General features: G+C 43.7%; 1 protein-coding gene across 2 annotated transcripts in view; it reads left to right on the forward strand.

Annotated features, from left to right (window-relative positions):
• AHCTF1 (AT-hook containing transcription factor 1) overlaps positions 1 to 20,013 on the forward strand; it is a 176,272-nt gene that overhangs the window by 118,794 nt on the left and 37,465 nt on the right. For both annotated transcript variants that reach the window (XM_056567149.1, XM_056567150.1), the window contains exons 26-30: positions 3,077 to 3,178; positions 3,340 to 3,544; positions 3,697 to 3,897; positions 7,243 to 7,621; positions 8,995 to 9,091. In XM_056567149.1, the coding sequence (XP_056423124.1) occupies positions 3,077 to 3,178; positions 3,340 to 3,544; positions 3,697 to 3,897; positions 7,243 to 7,621; positions 8,995 to 9,091 (984 nt within the window). The remainder of the gene's footprint in view (positions 1 to 3,076; positions 3,179 to 3,339; positions 3,545 to 3,696; positions 3,898 to 7,242; positions 7,622 to 8,994; positions 9,092 to 20,013) is intronic.

Genomic DNA, 20,013 nt, shown 5'->3' on the forward strand with positions numbered 1-20,013 from the left:
CACGCAAAAAATAAGCCCTTATATGGGTCTGTAGATGGAAATATAAAGGAGTTATGGATTTTAGAAGGCGAGGAGGAAAAACGAAAATGCAAAAATAAAATTGGCCTGGTCCTTAAGGTTAAAATGGGCTTGGTCCTTAAGGGGTTAATGACCTTGTAGAGGGGTTGAATAGTAAAGTAGCAATCTTTGCAGATACTAAACTCTGTAAAGTGGTAAACACTATAGAGGAGAGTGCACTGTTACAAAAGCATCTGGATAGGTCGGAGGTTTGGGCTGGTACGTAGCAGATGAGGTTCAACACTGATAAATGTAAGGTAATGTACATGGGGAAGAAAAATCCGGGCTGGGATTATGTATTAAATGGGAGCACGCTTGGGACGACTGACGTGGAAAAGGACTTGGGAGTATTGGTTTACAGTAAATTTAGCTGTAGTGACCAGTGTCAGGCAGCTGCTGCCAAGGCAAATAAAATCATGGGGTGCATCAATAGGGGTATAGATGCCCACAACAAGGAAATAATTCTAATGCTGTACAAATCACTAGTCAGACCACACATGGAATACTGTGTACAGTACTGGGCACCAGTGTACAAGAAAGATATAGTGGAGCTGGAGAGGGTTCAAAGACGGTTAACCAGAGTAATACGGGGAATGGGAGGACTGCAGTACCCAGAAAGATTATCAGTGTTTGGGTTATTTAGTGAGACTGTGGTATTCTCTGCCTGAGGAGGTGGTCATGGGGACCTCTGTAAGCGAGTTCAAAAGGGGTCTGGATGCATTTTTGGAGAATAACATCGCTGGTTATGTATACTAGATTTATAGGCACAGAACTTTGATCAAGGGATTTATTCTGACTGGTATATTTGGAGTCGGGAAGGAATTTTTACCTCTAGTATGAGGGTTTTTTGCCTTCCTCTGAATCAACTCAGTAGGGCCTCATTAGGGATATAGGTTGAACTTGATGGACTCTGGTCTTTTTTTAACCTTATGAACTATGTTGCTTTTTTTTAACCTTATGAAGTATTCATTCCTCTTCTACTTGTCCACTCTCTTCTTCACGCTCTTCTCCTTTTACATCAGCGCTTGCCTATTCTGTCTCTGCTGATCTTTCTGCAGCTGTGCCTTGTCCTCACGACTTAGTTTCTTTGTAAGGCACTTCACTTTTCATACTTCTGGGGACGGTTTCGACATGTCCCATGGTTCCTTGTGTCCCCCTATGAAAAGGAATTGTGTACTGTTTAATCTTTCATGTAGTCTTCATTGGTGGTCACAGTACCCACCAATTGTTTTTGTTTTCTGGTGGTGGTGTTCCCAGTTTGTGGTAATCCTTCTTTTCCTGTTTTCTGCCTTTTTTTTTTTTTCTTTGGTACAAACATATTATCTTGTGCCAGTGGGCGGGTATATCCTGCTAGGGGGAGTCTCTTCCTAATTTTTTCACTTGGGGTCAGCACCTAATAGTGGCAACAGCCTATACCAATATTCTCCTGAGTCGCCCAATGAAGACTAGGAGAAAAGAGAATTTACAGTGATTGCAAAAATCCTTTTTTAACCCCTTAAAGACCCAGACAATTTTCACTGTAGGTCCCGGCCATTTTATGCACATCTGACCACTGTCACTTTAAGCATTAATAACTCTGGGATGCTTTTATCTTTCATTCTGATTCAGAGATTGTTTTTTCGTGACAAATTCTACTTTATGTTAATGGTAAATTTTCGTCGATACCTGCATCATTTCTTGGGGAAAAATTCCAAAAGTTTATGAAAAAATTGAAAATTTAGCTTTTTTTTTTTTTTTTTTTACTTTTTTTACTCTGCTTGTAAGGAAAATAGACATACCAAATAAATGATTTATTGATTTACATATACAATATGTCTACTTTATGTTTGCATCATAAAGATGACAAGTTTTTACTTTTGGAAGACATCAGAGAGCTTCAAAGTTCAGCAGCAAATTTTCAAAATCGGAATTTTTCAGGGACCAGTTCAGTTTTGAAGTGGATTTGAAGGGCCTTCATATTAGAAATACTCCACAAATGACCCCATTATAAAAACTGCACCCCTCAAAGTATTCAAAATTACATTCAGTAAGTGTTAACCCTTTAGGTGTTTCACAGGAATAGCAGCAAAGTGAAAGAAAAAATTCAAAATCTTCATTTTTTTGCACTCGCATGTTCTTGTAGACCCATTTTTTTTTTTTTTTTTTTGCAAATGGTAATAGGAGAAAGTCCCCCAAAATTTGTAACCCAATTTTTATCGAGTAAGGAAATACCTCATATGTGTATGTCAAGTGTTCAGCGGGCGCAGTAGAAGGCACAGAAGGGAAGGAGCAACAATGGGATTTTGGAGAGTGAATTTTGATGAAATGGTTTTTGGGGGGATTGTCACATTAAGGAAGTCCCTATGGTGCCAGAACAGCAGATAAGATGTCAGGGGATAAGATATCAGATCGCCGGGGTCCCGCTGCTGGGGACCCCGGGGATCGCCGCTGCAGCACCCCGCTATCATTACTGCGCAGAGCGAGATCGCTCTGCACGTAATGACGGGCAATACAGGGGCCGGAGCATCGTTGCGTCACTGCTCTGCCCCTCGTGACGTCACGGCCCACCCCCGTCAATACAAGTCTATGGGAGGGGGTGTGGCGGTTGTCATGCCCCCTGCCATAGACTTGCATTAAGGGGATGGGCCGTGTTGTCATGAGGGGGCGGAGCCATGACGTCACGCTGCTCCGGCCCCTGTATTGCCCGTCATTACGCACAGAGCGAACGTGCTCTGTGCAATAATGATGGCGGGGTGCCGCAGCGGCGATCCCCGGGGTCCCCAGCAGCGGGACCACGGCGATCTAACATCTTATCCCCTATCCTTTGGATAGGGGATAAGATGCCAGGGGCGGAGTACCTCTTTAAGACCCAGGGTGTCGTGACGTAGCGGTACGTCATGGGTCCTGTAGGGGTTATCTATGTAATTTGAAAAATTCCAGGCAATCCCTTTTAAATGTTTAAAATATTTTTTTTTACTGATTCTTTATAAAGCCTTAGTCTATTTCATAACTGTCTTCTTTCTATTTTTTGTCCCTGCAGCTTCATAGAAGAAAGCCCAAGTCCTGTTCCTCAAGTAACTGAATTGGAAATGCCAGATGCTTTTGTTGGTACACCAATTTCAAAAACAAGGAGAGATTCTAGGTTAGTCGTATTGTTCATCCCAAGTGGGGATTCAGTTTGGTTTGGTCGTACACTGGCCAATGCTCCACCTGTGACGTGTCCAGATTATTCACCTTTTTATTTTCTTTGTTTTCAATCTGATATGCATTTTGTCAACCAAGTTGTTCATTTGTGTATTACAGGTTATTGGGCTCTCTTGTCCACCCTATCTTGGCAGAATCCTCATTTGGTGTGGATTTTGAAAATTTCAGTTGCAAAACACCTACTAAATCATCAGTCTTGTTGACGTCGAGCCCTGTTCAATTAAATCTGCTCAAATCTACACAATTAAAAAACCTATCCAAAGCATCAGAGTTTAACCTGTTGGAGACTCCTCTTGTTGTAAAGGTAAGGGCTTCCATATTGTTACAGCAATCATGCTGATGTCTGGCATTTAACCCTTAAGGTACCATGATCAATGCCTCGCACTTCATCTAAAAGCTAAAATAACATGCTGCTGAGTTTCAGGGCTCTTATTTTTTGTGTATTTTCCCTTCCAGAAGGCAAAAGCTTTAGTGGCAAGTTCAGCCTCTTCAGGTTTCATGGCGCGCACTCCTCAGTCTATTCTGAGGTCCAGTGCACACACAACTCCTTTGGCCTCTCCGTCAGTGTCCCCAGGAAGATCAGTCACGCCTCCTTTACGATCCAAGGAAACAAAAATTTCTTTCATGGAGCAGATTAGTAAGAAATATACCAAAGGAGTAAGTCTGCCAACATTATTTAAATTATTATGATTATTATTATAATTACGTATAGAGGGTTTTTGGACTGGGTAGTTTATATTCATATAGATTTTTTTTGGGATTAGTTTTTATGTTAACCACTGTTGTAAAAATTACATAAATTCTATTCTGCAGATCAGTACAGTAGTTTTATTAGCCTTACATAATAAACTTTTTTGATTTAACCCTTTAACGACATAGGATTTAAATGTACATCCTGATGATTTGGTTCTTCTCATCAGGACGTACATTTACGTCCTGTACATGACGCAAGCACCGGACTGGTGGTTGCATCATGCACGGGAGGTCCCAGCTGCTATCAGCAGCCAGGGACCAGCCGCTAATGGTGGACATCAGCAATGTCACTGATTTCTGCCATTAACCCCTCAGATGCTGTGATCAATACAGATCACAGCATATGCGGCTGTTAACCCCTTAAGGACCGGGTGTTTTTCCGTTTTTGCACTTTCGTTTTTTGCTCCTTGCCTTTAAAAAATCATAACTTTCAATTTTGCACCTAAAAATCCATATGATTGCTTATTTTTTGCGCCACCAATTCTACTTTGTAATGACGTCAGTCATTTTGCCCAATAATCTTCGATGAAATGGGGAAAAAAATCATTGTGAGACAAAATTGGAGAAAAAAAAACGCAGTTTTGTAACTTTTGGGGGCTTCCGTTTCTACGTAGTACATTTTTCGGTAAAAATGACACCTTATCTTTATTCTGTAGGTTCATATGATTAAAATGATACCCTACTTATATAGGTTTGATTTTGTCGTACGTCTGGAAAAAATCATAACTTCATGCCGGGAAATTAATACATTTAAAATTGTCATCTTCTGACCCCTATAATTTTTTTATTTTTCCGCATATGGGGTGGTATGAGGGCTAATTTTTTGCGCCGTGATCTGAAGTTTTTAACGGTACCATTTTTGCATTGATAGGACTTATTGATCCATTTTTTCATGATATAAAAAGTGACCAAAAATGCACTATTTTTTTTGCGCGTACGCCATTGACCGTGCGGTTTAATTAACGATATATTTTTATAATTCGGACATTTCCGCACGCGGCAATACCATATATGTTTTTATTTACACTGTGTTTTTTATTTATTTATTTATTTATTTTTATGGGAAAAGGGGGGTGATTCAAACTTTTAATAGGGGAGGGGTTAAATGATCTTTACTCACTTTTTTTCACTTTTTTTTTTGCAGTGTTATAGCTCCCATAGGGACCTATAAAACTGCACACACTGATCTTTTACATTGATCACTGGTTTCTCATAGGAAACCAGTGATCGATGATTCTGCCGCTTGACTGCTCATGCCTGGATCTCAGGCACTGAGCAGTCATTCGGCGATCGGACAACGAGGAGGCAGGTAGGGACCCTCCGGCTGTCCTGTAAGCTGTTCGGGATGCTGCGATTTTGCCGCGGCTATCCCGAACAGCCCACTGAGCCAAACCGGCACTTTTTACTTTCACTTTTAGCCGCATGGCTCAGCTATTAGCGGCGGGTCCCGGCTTCACTATGACGCCGGGCCCGCCGTGATACGATGCGGGGTCACCGTGGGACCCCACGTTATATCATGGGAGCTGGACCAAGGACGTACTCATACGTCCTTGGTCCTTAAGAGGTTAAACTGGATGATCGGATCACCCGCAGTGCTGGGGATCCGATCATCCAACATGGCTGCCGGAGGTCCCTTTACCTGCTCCGGCTGCCATCCCGGTGTCTTCTGCTTTGGTCTCAGATCGTGCAGACAAGAACAAAAGATTGCCAATAATACTGATCAGTGATATGCATATGCATAGCACTGTTCAGTATATGCAGTCTAATGATTGCTATAAATAGTCCCCTATGGGGACATAAAAAGTATATTAAAAAAAAGTCCAAAATTGTTGCTTTTTTGTGACATCACATTCCCAAATTATTATTTTTTTAAAGCGAATAAAAATTTACATACACGCAAAGTGGTACCAAAAATAGTACAGATCCTGGAGCAAAAAAATTAGCCCCCATACATCACTGTGTACAGAAAAATTTGAAAGTTATAGGTGGTCAAAACAGAGTGACTTTAAGCATACAAATTTTGTTTAAAAATTTGTTTTTTTTTATAAAACCGCACAATAATAGAAAAGTGTGGGATCATGGGTATCATTTTAATCGTATTGACCCACCGAATAAAGAAAACATGTCATTTGTACCATAAAGTGTACAGGGTGAAAACAAAACCTTCTAAAATTAGCAAAATTGCGGTTTTCTTTTCTATTTCCCCACACAATTTATATTTTTTTGGTTGCGCCATACATTTTATGGTGCAATGATGTCATTACGAAGGACAATAGGTCGCGCAAAAAACAAGCCCTCATATGGGTCTGTGGATGGAACTATAAAAGAGTTATGACTTTTAGAAGGCGAGGAGGGAAAAACGAAAATGCAAAAATAAAATTGGCTGTATCCTTAAAGGGGTACTCCGGTGAAACATTTTTTTCTTTTAAATCAACTGGTGGCAGAAAGTTAAACATATTTGTAAATTACTTCTATTAAAAAAATCTTAATCCTTCCTGTACTTATTAGCTGCTGAATACTACAGAGGAAATTCTTTTCTTTTTGGAATGCTCTCTGATGACTTCACGACCACAGTTCTCTCTGCTGACGTTATTATAATAATAATGCTTTATTTATTGTTGTCCTTAGTAGGATTTGAACCCAAGTCCCTAGCACTGCAAGGCAGCAGTCCTAACCACTGAGCCACCATGCTGCCCTAAGCATACATCTGCTATGCATGGTTGCTAAAATGGACAGATGTCAGCAGAGAGCACGTTGTTCGTGATGTCATCAGTGTTCCAAAAAGAAAGGAATTTCCTCTGTAGCATTCAGCAGCTAATAAGTACTGGAAGGATTAAGATTTTTTAATAGAAGTAATTTACAAATATGTTTAACTTTCTGCCACCAGTTGATTTAAAAGAAAAAAAGGTTTTCACCAGAGTACCCCTTTAAGGCCAAAATGGGCTGTCCCTAAGGGGTTTGAATGCTGGGCCATTTTTAGTATTTTTTTTTTTTTAATACCTTTTTTAATTTGCATATGACCTTTTTTTTTTTTTTTTTTTTTTTTCCTCCTGGTTGATAGTAAACACTATTCTTTTAAACCCTGAGCCTGTTCTATACACGTCTATGCACTGTACGCCATGTTTGGCAGATGGTGGGAAGAGGTTAAACAACTTAAAGTCTCCGCCAACACCATAAAAGATGATTCCTTTACTGGACTTTGTCTCAAATATCTCTTCTAATTCTTGGTACTGGTTTCCTTCCTGACAGGTTTTAACTGTGCATGAAGAGCCCACAGTCTCTCCTGTTCTTAAATCTGGTCAAGAGACTATGTGGGCAGACAGAGTGGCTATGCTTACACAAAATGATGCTGCCACAGACAATGAAGAAATGGATGAATCTTCTTCAGGTATTCAAGATGGAAGCCCAAGCAAAATGGAAGTAAACAAAGACGCAAGCAATGTGTCTGCAAGATCTGACCAGACGACATTAGAGTATCATGACGCACCAACACCTGAGGACTTGGAGGATGAAGTTGTTACTAAAATAAATTTTTCACAAAGTACACATGTACATACTGATATAGACACTGTGGTAGTACCTGAAGATGTAAAACCACCAGCAGAATTTCTGGAGACAGAAGAGAGAGGTATGTAACATACATCATCTTTATATCGCCTTTGGGTTTTTGTTTGGACAGACATGCATGTGTTCATACTGCTTCACCTACCAACAACATGTTAGGCTGGGTCCACACTACGTTTTGTCCCATACGGGAGCGCATACGGCAGGAGGGAGCTAAAAGCTCGCGCTCCCGTATGTGACCGTATGCGTTCCCGTATGCCATTCACTTCAATGAGCCGACCGGAGTGAAACGTTCGGTCCGGTCGGCTCATTTTTGCGCCGTATGCGCTTTTAAACCGGACCTAAAACTGTGGTCAACCACGGTTTTAGGTCCGGTTGTAAAAGCGCATACGGCGCAAAAATGAGCCGACCGGACCGAACGTTTCACTCCGGTCGGCTCATTGAAGTGAATGGCATACGGGAACGCATACGGTCACATACGGGAGCGCGAGCTTTTAGCTCCCTCCTGCCGTATGCGCTCCCGTATGGGACAAAACGTAGTGTGGACCCAGCCTTAGGCTGGTTTCACGTGGCTGTGTGCGTAATGTCCACCCAGAATTCTGCATGGACATTCCCAAGTGTGAACATAGCCTCATAGGAGGAGTTGAGTAGGTTTTAAGTACAATGGCCCATATTTACCCATCTGCCGGAGGATGGAAACTCTGGTTTCCCATAGCAACCAAGGACTCGTATATTAATGAAAGCTGGGCTGTGGTTGGTTGCTATGAGAAAATCGGATCTTTATCCTCGGGCAGATTGGTTAATCTGGGGCACAGCACGAGCAGTCCACAGCAGGTCTTTATTTTTATGTCATAGCAAATTAAAATGATTGATTCATACAGTAGTTGTAACACAGGTAGATATATCTGGAGTACAATGAATACTTGTAACTGAAACGAATGAATCGGTGAGCCACTACTGACTATTTCAGTATTGATGTACCTCAAGGCCTGCCGTTTTGGACACGGTGCTTTATGTTTTTGGATATTTAATGAGCCATTTCCATCTGTGGCTGGTCCATGCACCTGTGGCTTGGAGGAAAAACATGGTGGAAAGCTGATCTTTCTATGTTGTCGATTTTTTTTATTTATTATTATTTTTAATAATGCTGAGTAGATTTTTTTGCAGTGTTGGGTAAAATAATCTGCATAACTAGTGGTTAATTTAAATCTCTTGTCTGTTGAGTTTTTGGGGTGTTTCAGCTGAATGAACCGCAATGTAAGCAGGTATACAGAGTAAAGTCAGTGAATAGAACCACTTTATGTCCTCTAGCCAACAGGCAGCAGAGATTTAAATCTCATTACAGGTTATTCTGAACATTTTCCAATCTGCAAGTTGATCTTAATATTTTCAGATCAGTGAATTGTTGTTTTGATTCAACTTTTTTTCTCCCATCAGATGTTTTAAATACAGAAGGTCTTTTTGCACATGAATGTGAACCAAAAGTACTACATAAATTACCACAAGTTCCAGAACCTGATCCGCAAGTTGACAGGTAATAGGACATTGGTATATATTTTATGCCAGTTCTCACTTCTCAAAGAAATCCTATTGTATATAGTTGTATAGTGATTGACAGCGATTATTTCCTCATTTATAGGCCACAAAAGTATAAACACTCAGAATTACCCAGAGCAGCATGGTCACTATATACTTTGTACATTGCTCTACTACAGTGCAATTTGATATTAGGAAAAAGTGTAAAAAAAAATTAAAAAAAATTGCAATAAGCTATGGCTTTAATTACAGTGCTACTAAAACAGCATGAAGGCAGTAAAAGGACCCCCTAAACATGTTGTATAAACCACCAGAATATATATGCCACAGGCTGAAAAGTAAGCCACAGCTCCAGTAATTCTAATAATGTTTCTCGGTCGCTCTTCATTGGGGGACACCGATACTGATGGGTATATGCTCTTTCCACTAGGAGGTGCTGACACTAGGAAAAAAAATCAGCTCCTCCCAGGCAGGATATACCTGCCCACTGGAAGTAATCCGCTTTAGCTAGTTTCAGTAGGAGGCAAGACACATATCTGGGAGCTCTCCCTGACCTGGTCTTTTATTGTATTATTTTCTAGTTAAGTACGTCTAGTTAGGTTCTTTTTCCTTTGTTATTTTTCTAGTTTGGGCCACAGAAGCATGCCGCTTCCTGATCTACCACATGCGACAAAGGGGCACGGTGCATAAGAGTATGGGCTGTCAACCCCTTATCGCCACTGGGTTCCCCACTTGCCCCTGCCTGCCTCGCTATGGCATTCTGGCGTGATTCCGAGCGGCCTTTAGCTGGCTGAAGACTTCATGGTGAGTATGAGAAGTGGAGCCGTGGGTGAGTATGTACTACAAACCCTCCCCCCCCCCCCCCTTCCCCCTCTCCCTCCCTCTTTATCATCCAGGGGTCCCCTTTCTCTGATGATCCCAGCTCCTCAGCTGCCATTACAGCACCATTCTAGAGGGGACAGTCCGGTGGACCTGCCCTCCCCCTCTTTGGGCCCCACATGTATTGCGGCCAGGCACACTGCCCTGGCCGTGCTCCCTTCTCATTTGGCCTGAGTCTCATTGCTGCTGCCCCATTTTCAGTCTCTGGGGCAGCGGGCCTCCGGTCCCACGCGGCGGTCCGCTTCCCCAGTGGGGGGCGCCTTAAATCTGCTTACTACTCTTATTTGCGGCTAGGCACGGAGTCCTGGCCACATTCTTTATTAGAATGACCGGAGACCTGCAGTGGGTCTCTGGTCCTACGTGGCCATCCGCATCCTTAGTGTGGGCACACCAGTTTGCTTACTGCTTTTAGCGGTGGCAGTTACCTGGCCGTGTTCTCTTATCTGTGGTTTTCTTGGGACAGCGGGTCTCTGGCCCCATGTGGCCGATGCTTCCCCGGCGGGGGAGGAACAGGCCGCGTCATTCTACCTGGTCCCCATCCCTGTACCTTTAACGACCGCCGATCCTGTGCCCAGTGCCTGTTTATGCCGGAGGGGAGGCCTCGTCCTTCTACAAGTTCCCTGGAACACCCTCCCCCTGTGCTGCTTACAGTATGTGGCTCTCTGGGGGCAGTGTTTCTCCAGCGTTCCCTCCTTTTTCGGAGGGCTGCATTTCCTCATAGTTAAAAAAAAAAAAAATATAATAAATTGCTCACCATTTGGTGTCGTTTGCCCTTTTGTGGCCGTAAATTGTATTGCACCCTTGAGTTTTCATTGCAGTATTAGGGATCGCCTTATTTCCTTCAGTCACCCTGTACGGTTTCCTGCTATGGCCTAATTACACTGTCGTTTGAGGTATGCCTCCAGCCTATCTATTTTCTGCAGGGTTCTCACTCTGTCAGGGTGCGTATGTGCACAGACTTGGCAGGTCATTGCCAGAGATTTCTCGATCCCTTAGAAACTATTGGGGATATATCCAATGGCTGTTCTCCCCCACCACTGAGTGCCATACCATGCACGTCGTGCCCACGGCCGACTTCCACTCCCTCCCTATTGAGACAAGACACTGGTCAGGTGCCTTTTGTAGAGCTTTAGCATCCAGGCGGACGCTAAGGATGCTCTGTCAGGTTTGCTGATCATCCATCAAGGGGCATGGCCTGATATCATTATGCCAGACTGTTGTCTCACCGGTCCCTCATCGCTCAGCTGCAGTGTCCATGGCTGGCACACCGGTGACCTGCTGCTAGTGCAAGGTGTCCACCGGAGTGACCCATTGTCTACTATGGACCCATACCAGTAAGCCAGACAGTGGTCTGCGTGATTTCCTCCGCCTGTTACTCATCTCACAGCTGATGTATCTGCGGCTGGAGTTACGGTACCCCACTGCTGCACGAGGTGTACAAAGTGACCCAGTTTGTCCTATGGACCTTATACGGAGTAATGGGGGACACAAAATCATGGCTACTCAGCCTCCCCCGATCTCCCAGGGTGGCACGGATACTATCCATGGCTCCTAGGCCTCCCCTCCCTTCCACAGGCGACAGAGGGGCACAGTGATCGCCTACCTGGCTGTCCCCTTTTAGCCAGCACCTGGAAGTGTACTTATTCAGCCAGACTGTTGTCTGCATGGTTGCTGCCACCGTCGGTCTCCCATCTCTGCAGTGGGCATGGTAAGGTTTCCCGTACCTTACTGCTGGTGTAAGGAATCTTAATGAGGGTTCCTGCAGGTCTTCGGGGTTGATGTCAGTCAGCCAGACTTTCCTCTGCTGCGTCTCCTGCACCGCCAGATCACCTGGTAGTTCGGCCACACTCCTGTACCTCATTCTCCGTGGGAGGGTTTGAAGGTGTAACCATGAGTGTTCAGGAATCCTATACCAGTCAGCCGGACAATTGTCTGCATGGTTTACTACTATCGTGGGTCAACTACCATACACTTCCAACACTGTGGACAGAAGTTATGGTAACTCACAACCAAGGTGTAGTTCCAAGTGAGTCTCCCCATGTTGCTCCATGGGCCTTATTCAGTGCACCTCATACTGGTTCGCAGGGATTCCTCCTTTACCAGGTCCCTCTCTTTATGCTGGCCACTCTCTTGGCTGAAGGCTGGTAACCCACGGTCTGTATGTGGTTCTGAATGCGGGACCTGGTATGGCCATGGTCCCTATGCCAGATAGCCAGACTGTCTGCATGGTTTTCAGATCCGCCAGGTCACCTTTTCAATGCTTGTCGTTCCTGCGGCTGCAGTCCGGTGACTCATTTTCCAAGTAAAGTCTGGGTGGGTTCATTGGACCTTTTTATACCTGTCTGTCATACTGTTTCTGCATGTTACCTTTCCTACATACATCCTTCATCTCTTACGTCTGCGACCGCAGTCCTGGTGTGTGCACCATTAGGAGATGGGGTGTGGGTATTTCCGGCAGTTTCTGTGGATTTTCACAGCAACAGCAGCACTCTGTTCCCCTTTCTGAGGGTGCAACGTTGGTCTGCTAGGGGCATGGTTGCAACACACCGTTGGGTGCTGAGCTGGAATTCCATACTGCCAGACTTTTTGAGGTCTGTGTTTTCTTTCGCGTCTGCAGCCTGGGTACCCCACTACTCTCGTGTGGTAACCATGTCTGTGTCCCTACGTATGCTGGGCCACTCTGCACGTGTAGAGCCCACCTTCCCTTTTGATCCCACTGTAATCTTGTTTCCACAGGTCTATGGCTGTTGAGCACCTCTGCTCTGGCATGGGGCCTGATGGCGCGACTCAGTTTGGGTCCTGCCATTGCTCTCTTCCTCCCTCAGTGCTATCTCCCTGGAGGGGTGTGTTAATCCTTCCCTTTGTCAGTGTCAGTTGCGCTACACTGACTCTACAGTCTTCTGGAGTAACCTTCCCTCTTGTTTCCCCCTCTGGCTCCCTAGTCCCCCTTTTCTTGTCTCTCCCATATGGACCGTAGGTTTAGAGTCTCTACATAGGTTGATCTTTCTTTTTGGCTATTCCATTTCCATGGACGGTGGTTCTTACGGGAGCTCAGTTTCTGGGCCTCGGTTGTCCCTGCCTGGGATCTCATCCACGGGCCTTATGGTCGAGTGGGTTTGGTCTCTTGACTGTTTCCCTTTCTCTGGTGTTTTTTTTTATTTATTTCCCCACCCTAGGGGACTGCTTTGGTACGTCCCATCAGTATTGTTGTTCCCCAATGAAGAGCGACCGAGAAAAGGAGATTTTTTTTTGTACTCACTGTGAAATCTCCCTGTTGTAGCCAAATTTCTTCATTTTCTTGTCCGGATACTCTTTTCTGTGGCAAGCAGGTTTGCGGTGTCTGTCAGCGTAGTGTCCAGAGCATGAAGGCGCTACCAGGAGACAGGCCAGTACATCAGGGGACGTGAAGGAGGCCATAGGAGGTCAACTCAGCAGCAGGACCGCTACCTCCGCATTTGTGCAATGAGGAGCACTGCCAGAGCCCTGCAAAATAACCTCCAGCAGGCCACAAATGTGCATGTATTCACTCGGGGGTCAGTAATTGTATGGGGTGGCATTTCTTTTGGGGGGGGGGGGGATGGGGGAGTTCAGCCCTCCATGTGCTTGCCAGAGGTAGCCTGACTGCCATTAGGTATCGAGATGAGATCCTCAGACCCCTTGTGAGACCATATGCTGGTGCGGTTGGTCCTGGGTTTCTCCGAATACAAGGCAATGCTAGACCTCATGTGGCTGGAGTGTGTAAGCAGTTCCTGCAGGAGGAAGGCATTGATGCTATGGACTGGCCCGCCCGTTCCCCAGACCTGAATCCGATTGAGCACATCTGGGACATCATGTCTCTATCCATCCACCAATGCCACGTTGCACCACAGACTGTCCAGGAGTTGGCAGATGCTTTAGTCCAAGTCTTGGAGGACATTTCTCAGAACACCTCATTAGGAGCATGCCCAGGCGTTGGAGGGAGGTCATACGGGCACGTGGAAACCCCACACACTACTGAGCCTCATTTTGACTTGTTTTAAGGACATTACGTCAAAGTTGGATCAGCCTGTAGTGTGGTTTTCCACTTTGATTTTGAGTGTGACTGTATATCTAGACCTCCATGGGTTGATAAATTTGATTTCTATTGATAATTTATGTGATTTTGTTGTCAGCACATTCAACTATGTAAAGACGAAAGTATTTCATATAAGTTCATTCATTCAGATCTAGGCTGTGTTATCTTAGTGTTCCCTTGATTTTTTTGAGCAGTGTAGAATTGTTGCATCAAGGCAGGAATTCTTTAAAGGGAATTTGTCTCCATTTTATTTATTTTTTTATAAATATAATTGTTCTATCAAGATAAAGCATTTCATTTATATATTTAGTTTTAGGACAATGTAGTTTTAATGTTATCTATTAAAGTGTGTACTGGGGCTGCTATAGTGTAGCCTCTTTGTGGTGTATCCACTGAAAAAAGAAATAAGCTGACTCTGCACCAGAGAGGTATTCATATTGCTGGCAGTGATAAGTTTCATGGGGTCATGTGTCCGGATCCAGTGGTGGTGCTAACGTGGAATTCACAATTAATGTAGATATAGTATATAAAGAAAGTAACGTTGCATTCACCCTCTGATTTAGTTTATAGTGAAGAACTTTATTCGTACATTACACTGTGCAGGAACATCAGGGCAGTGAGGAATAAAACAACCAGCTCATGAAGAGGGTGTGGCGCAACAGCTCCGTTTCACGGTCTCACACCGCTTGGTCACGCCTACTAGGTCACAACTTTGTGGTGTGTCACTTCACAACACTTACACAGTTGCTTTATGGCAGACACAAAGGCATAGGAAAGTTAAGACTGAGAGGGTCTCATAGAAAAGCACTGACTGCTTACAGCACACGTGCAAAGCACAGGCTGGTGAAATGAACGGGGCAGACAGACATTTTCTTGAAGTCCCTGAGGAACAGTGACCTATCGATGGAGCAGAGAGCATCAGAGAGGTGGATGGAGGAGGGGCACCATACAGTCACACACATTACACAGTCCTGCCCTGGTCTCCTCTCAGCTCACTGTGTAGGCATGGGACAGTAGAAGATAAGGTTTATACAAAGTTTAGAGCTGCAGTCCCTTCCGTCGTCCTTCCCCCTGCTCACCTCTGACCTGCTGGTCAGTCCTGACACTCAGCTCCCTGCATATCCTTGACCTCAATGTGTAGACCTTCTCACCGATTGTCACACACAGCTTTCCAAGGCTCCTGATCTGCTTATTACTGAAACATTTCTGGCCACTAAGGAACCTGGGAAAGCTGTGTGTGGCAGTCAGACCCTATAATGACTCGGCCCTGTAATGGCCCTGTCTGACTGTCACACACAGCTTTTCCAAGTATTCCAAAGCATTAAAAAGGGTAAACAAAAATGAAATAAGTGTAAAAGAAAAAAAAGTGTAAAAACAATGGGGGAGATTTATCAAAACCTGTGCAGAGGAAAATTTGCTGAGTTGCCCATAGCAACCAATCAGATTCTTTCATTTTTGAAAAGGGTTCTGAGAAATGAAAGAAGCAATCTGATTGGTTGCTATGGGCACCTGGGCACCTTTTCTCTTAAGTTTTGATAAATCTCCCCCAATAAGTGTAAAAAAAAAAAAAAAAAAACTTTAAGTGTAAAAAAATAAATAATAAAATAAAAATAAATGTATTAAATAAATATAATTAAAAATGCATAATGTGTAGGATCACACGGTGCACATGCGCAGCATATTACATGCTGTGGATGCCCGCCAGCAGTAACTATAATGAGCTCCCTGCCGCAGCTGGGTAGCTTTGTGTGTCCACTTATAGCAGTGGATTTCCCACCGGCAGTCATGAGCGGACACACTGAGCTACCCAGCCGCAGCAGTGATCTTCCCCTTGTGACTGCTGGGGGCAATCGCGGTGTGAAATATGCTACAGATGTGACCCTACACTGCATCCCGTTCATACTGCATTTCAGCAGTATGTTAGGTATCCGTCAGCATCACGCCTCTGAGAGGCCATCGTATGTTGAAATTATTGTATGTTGGGGCCATCGTAGGTCGGGGGGGGGGGGGGGGGGGGGGGTCACTGTATTCATATAAGATGCCCTGAAAGCCAAAGGGGGCTCCTCTCCTTCTTGGTCCTACCAGGCGGTCGGGCAAACAGATATGTCCTTTGTAGGGGTACTTCCCAGCCTGGGACAAACGGGGTCATAAAATATGGGGCGTATTTCCTCCATTTCAAAAGCGACTTACAAAATGATGTCCCACGAATAAAAGAATTTGTGGGGGAAAAAAAGCTAATTGCTATTTTTTTCCAATGACTTTGAAATAATTCTAGCCACACAATAAGGGCTCAACGTACTCACTTTTGCCCTAGGTGAATATTTTAGGCAGCGTAGTTTCGAAAATGGGGTCACTTCTGGGAGTGCAGTATTGTTCTGCCATCTAGAATGCTTTGCAAAATGAAGTGCGGCCTATAATTTGTATAATGATATCCTGAAAGCCAAATGGTGCTCCTCTCCTTTTGAGTCCCACCATGTGGCCATTCAACCATATATGGCCTAAGCGGGGTAATTACTGAACACAGGACAAACAGCGTAATAAAATATGGGGTGCATTTTCTACTTTTCAGATGCAATGTACAAATAATATGTCCCACAAATGATACATTTGTGGGGGGAAAAAAGAAAATTAAAATGTTTCAACTGATTTTGTAACCATTCCAGCCACTCAAAAAGTACTCTGAAGTCCTCTTGGTCTAGGTGAATACTTTAGGGCGTTAAGTTTCCAAAATGGGGTCACTTGTGGGGGTTCTGTATGGTTCTGGCAGCTAAAACCCTTTGCAGGCATGAAGTGCAGACTATAATCCATTCGGCCTAAAATCATGCCCTGAAAGCCAAATGGCATTCCTCTCTTCTGGGTCCTACCACGCGGCCAAGGAACCAAATATGGTCTAAGCAGGGGTATTTCCAAACACTGGCCGAGCAGCTCAATAAAATATAGGGTGCATTTCTTTCAATATCAGAAGCGATGTGCAAAAAATATGCCCCAAAAATGATTCATTTTTTAAAAAAAAGCTTTGTAATAATTCCTGCCAAAAAACTATGGTGGTAAAATACTCGCTGTATCCCCTAGCGAATACCTTAAAATGGTCATGTTCTACCACCTTCAAATTTCTGCAAACTTGAATAGCACATAAAACAATTTACTTTTCAAATTTCAAGTTAAATTGCTAGGCTTCTAATTCATTTAAAATGTTTATTAAAAACAAAAGAAATGCTTTCAAAATAAAGTAGACATCTGAAAGTATAAGTTTCATAAACTATATTTGGTCAGAAAGTATAAATATATGCAACCTATTAGTGTTAAAATAGCAAAAAATCTTTTTTTATTTCATGATTTTAATTGTGTAAAAAAAAAAACTACAAAGGATATCGGCTTACTTTTACTATGTACATGAAGGACAACTTGTGACAAAAGAAAAATGTCAAAATTATTGCGATTGGAAAAACGTTTCCAGAGTTGTTCTCTAATAAAGTCAGGCATCCCGATGTGAAAAAACAGGCCTGGTCTTTCAGGGGCGTACAGGTTTACTTGTATTGGTCCTTAAGGGGTTAAATTTGGTATAATCGCCCTCACACACTTGATACTGATAACTGGAAGTTAAACTTGGCACCTCCCAGCAAAAAACTGAGCATCTGAAAAAAAAATTGTTGCTCTAAAAACAGATGGCTTAAGATGTAAAAAGATTGACAAGACCCTAAAAGTGAGCTGCAAAACAGTGGGAAAGACCATACAGTGCTTTTACAGCACAAGTTGCACTCAAGACTCATTGCCATGATCAACCAAACTAGTTAAGTGCACATGCTCGACATCATATCCAGAGATTGCCTTTGAGAAATGTACAGATGAGTGGTGCCAGCATTGCTTCAGAGGTTTAAGGGCTGGGGGGCAAGCCTGTCAGTGCTCAGACCATACACCAAACACTGCATCAAATTGGTCTGTATTTCTGTCGTCCAAGAAGGAAGCCTCTTCTGAACATGAAGCACAAGACTGCAAACAGTTGGCTGAAGACAAGCAGGCTAGGGACAGAACCTTGTCCTGTGGTCTGATGAGACAAAAATAATCTTATTTGGCTAAGATGGTGTCAAGCGTGTGTGGCGGCAACTAGGTATGGAGTACAAAACCAAGCATCTTGTCTGGCTGCAGTCAATTATGGTGGTAGAAGTGTCATGGTCTGGGGCTGCATGAGTCCTGCTGGCACTGGAGAGCCACAGTTCATTGAGTGGCTCAATGGCTCATGAATGCCAACATGTACTGTGACATACTGAAACAGTGCATGATCCCTTTGCTTGGGAGACTGGGCAGCAGGCAATATTCCAACATAATGACTTCTAACACATCTCCAAGATGACCACTGCTTTACTGAAGAAGCTGAGAGTAAAGGTGATGGACTGGTCAAGAATTTCACCAGACCTAAACCTTTGATAATCTGTGGGGCATCCTCAGACAGAAGATGGGAGAGTGCAAGGTCTCGAACGTGCACCAGCTCTGTGATGTTGTCTTGGAGGAATGGAAGAGAATTCAAGTGGTAACCTGTGAAGCTCTGGTAAACTCCAGGGCCAAGAGGCTTAAGTGCTGGGAAATAATGGTGGCCACATGTTGACACTTTTGGGGAGATTTATCAAATCCTGTGTAGAGGAAGAGTGGTGCAGTTGCCCATAGCAACCAGAGTGCTTCTTCAATTTTTAAAGAGGCCTGTGATCTGATTTGTTGTTATGGGCAACTGAACCACTCTTCCTCTTCACAGGTTTTGATAAATCTCCCCCTTTGAGCCCAAATTGGTAATTTTCAGTTAGGGGGGGGTTAACTCACTTTTGTTGCAAAGGTTTAAACATTTAATGGCTGTGTTGAGTTATTTTGAGGGGACGCAGCATTAACGTTCACATGTACAGGATCTGCTGCATATTTTTTGCATCTGATTTTGCTACCCATTAAAGTCAATGGGTAGCAAAATCTGCAGCACTAGATATGCAGAAGATCCTGTACGTGTGAACGTACCCTTATACAGGCTGTTTTGTGGCAAAAAAGACCATGGCAAAGCAGGTGCACAACTATAATTGACTTCCTAAAACTTCTGTCAGACGATACCCTTTGGGGTGCTCATATGTACAGTTCAGAGACCGGAAAAAGCATAAAAGCTACTTGAAAATGACTGTGGCATTCCAGCCAAGTCTTGTTTTATTGCAGATAAATCCAGACTTTACTCAAAATTACATTAGAAAATCCTAATGAATGCTATGTTTTCCTTTCTGCTATTAGTTATATAGCCTGTGCACTTACTACTTTACATTATAGCAGATTCATTTCAGTGTTGTCACATGAAAACATGTGAGGGGTGTGCTCATTTTGCACCCGAGCGGTTCAGGGGTGGGGTAGCAGGGTTCGGGTTGCACCGCGGCCATGTATTGTTTTTAACACAGGGTGCCTCCAGTTTTTCCCCACTACAACTCCCAGCATGTCCTGACAGCCAATAGATGTCAGGGCAAGCTGGGAGTTTTAGTGTTGAAACAGCTGGAGGCACCCTGTGTAGATGAACTAAGGGCGGAAGTCAGCCCCAACAGGCATCAGTGCCGCCACGCCTGCTGGGGAAGTCTGCCTGGTAGTGAGCACACTACCAGGCAGACAAAACTGCATTTTTTATATAGTAAAAAAAAAAAAAATTAGGCAGGGAGGAGGATGGGAAATAGGCAGGGACAGAGAGGGGAAAAAAAGGGATGGTGGGAGCTACCCTTTAAGGCACTAAAGCAGTGATTCCCAACCAGGGTTTATCCAGGTGTTGCAAAACTACAATTCCCAGCATGCCTGGAGGCCAAAAGGCTATATATATAACACTTTTTCATCAGTATATTTCATACATTTAACCAGAATGCAGTGCAACTAACGAATGTATAGCAAGGCTCCAAAAAAGTAAAGCATACCACCCCAATTAAGGAAAAAAATTTGACCTCCATTGAAGTTGCCATTTTGAGGTGCATATATATTAACTT

The sequence above is a fragment of the Hyla sarda genome, chromosome 3 (genome assembly GCF_029499605.1).
Source record: "Hyla sarda isolate aHylSar1 chromosome 3, aHylSar1.hap1, whole genome shotgun sequence".
Classification (NCBI taxonomy): domain Eukaryota; kingdom Metazoa; phylum Chordata; class Amphibia; order Anura; family Hylidae; genus Hyla; species Hyla sarda.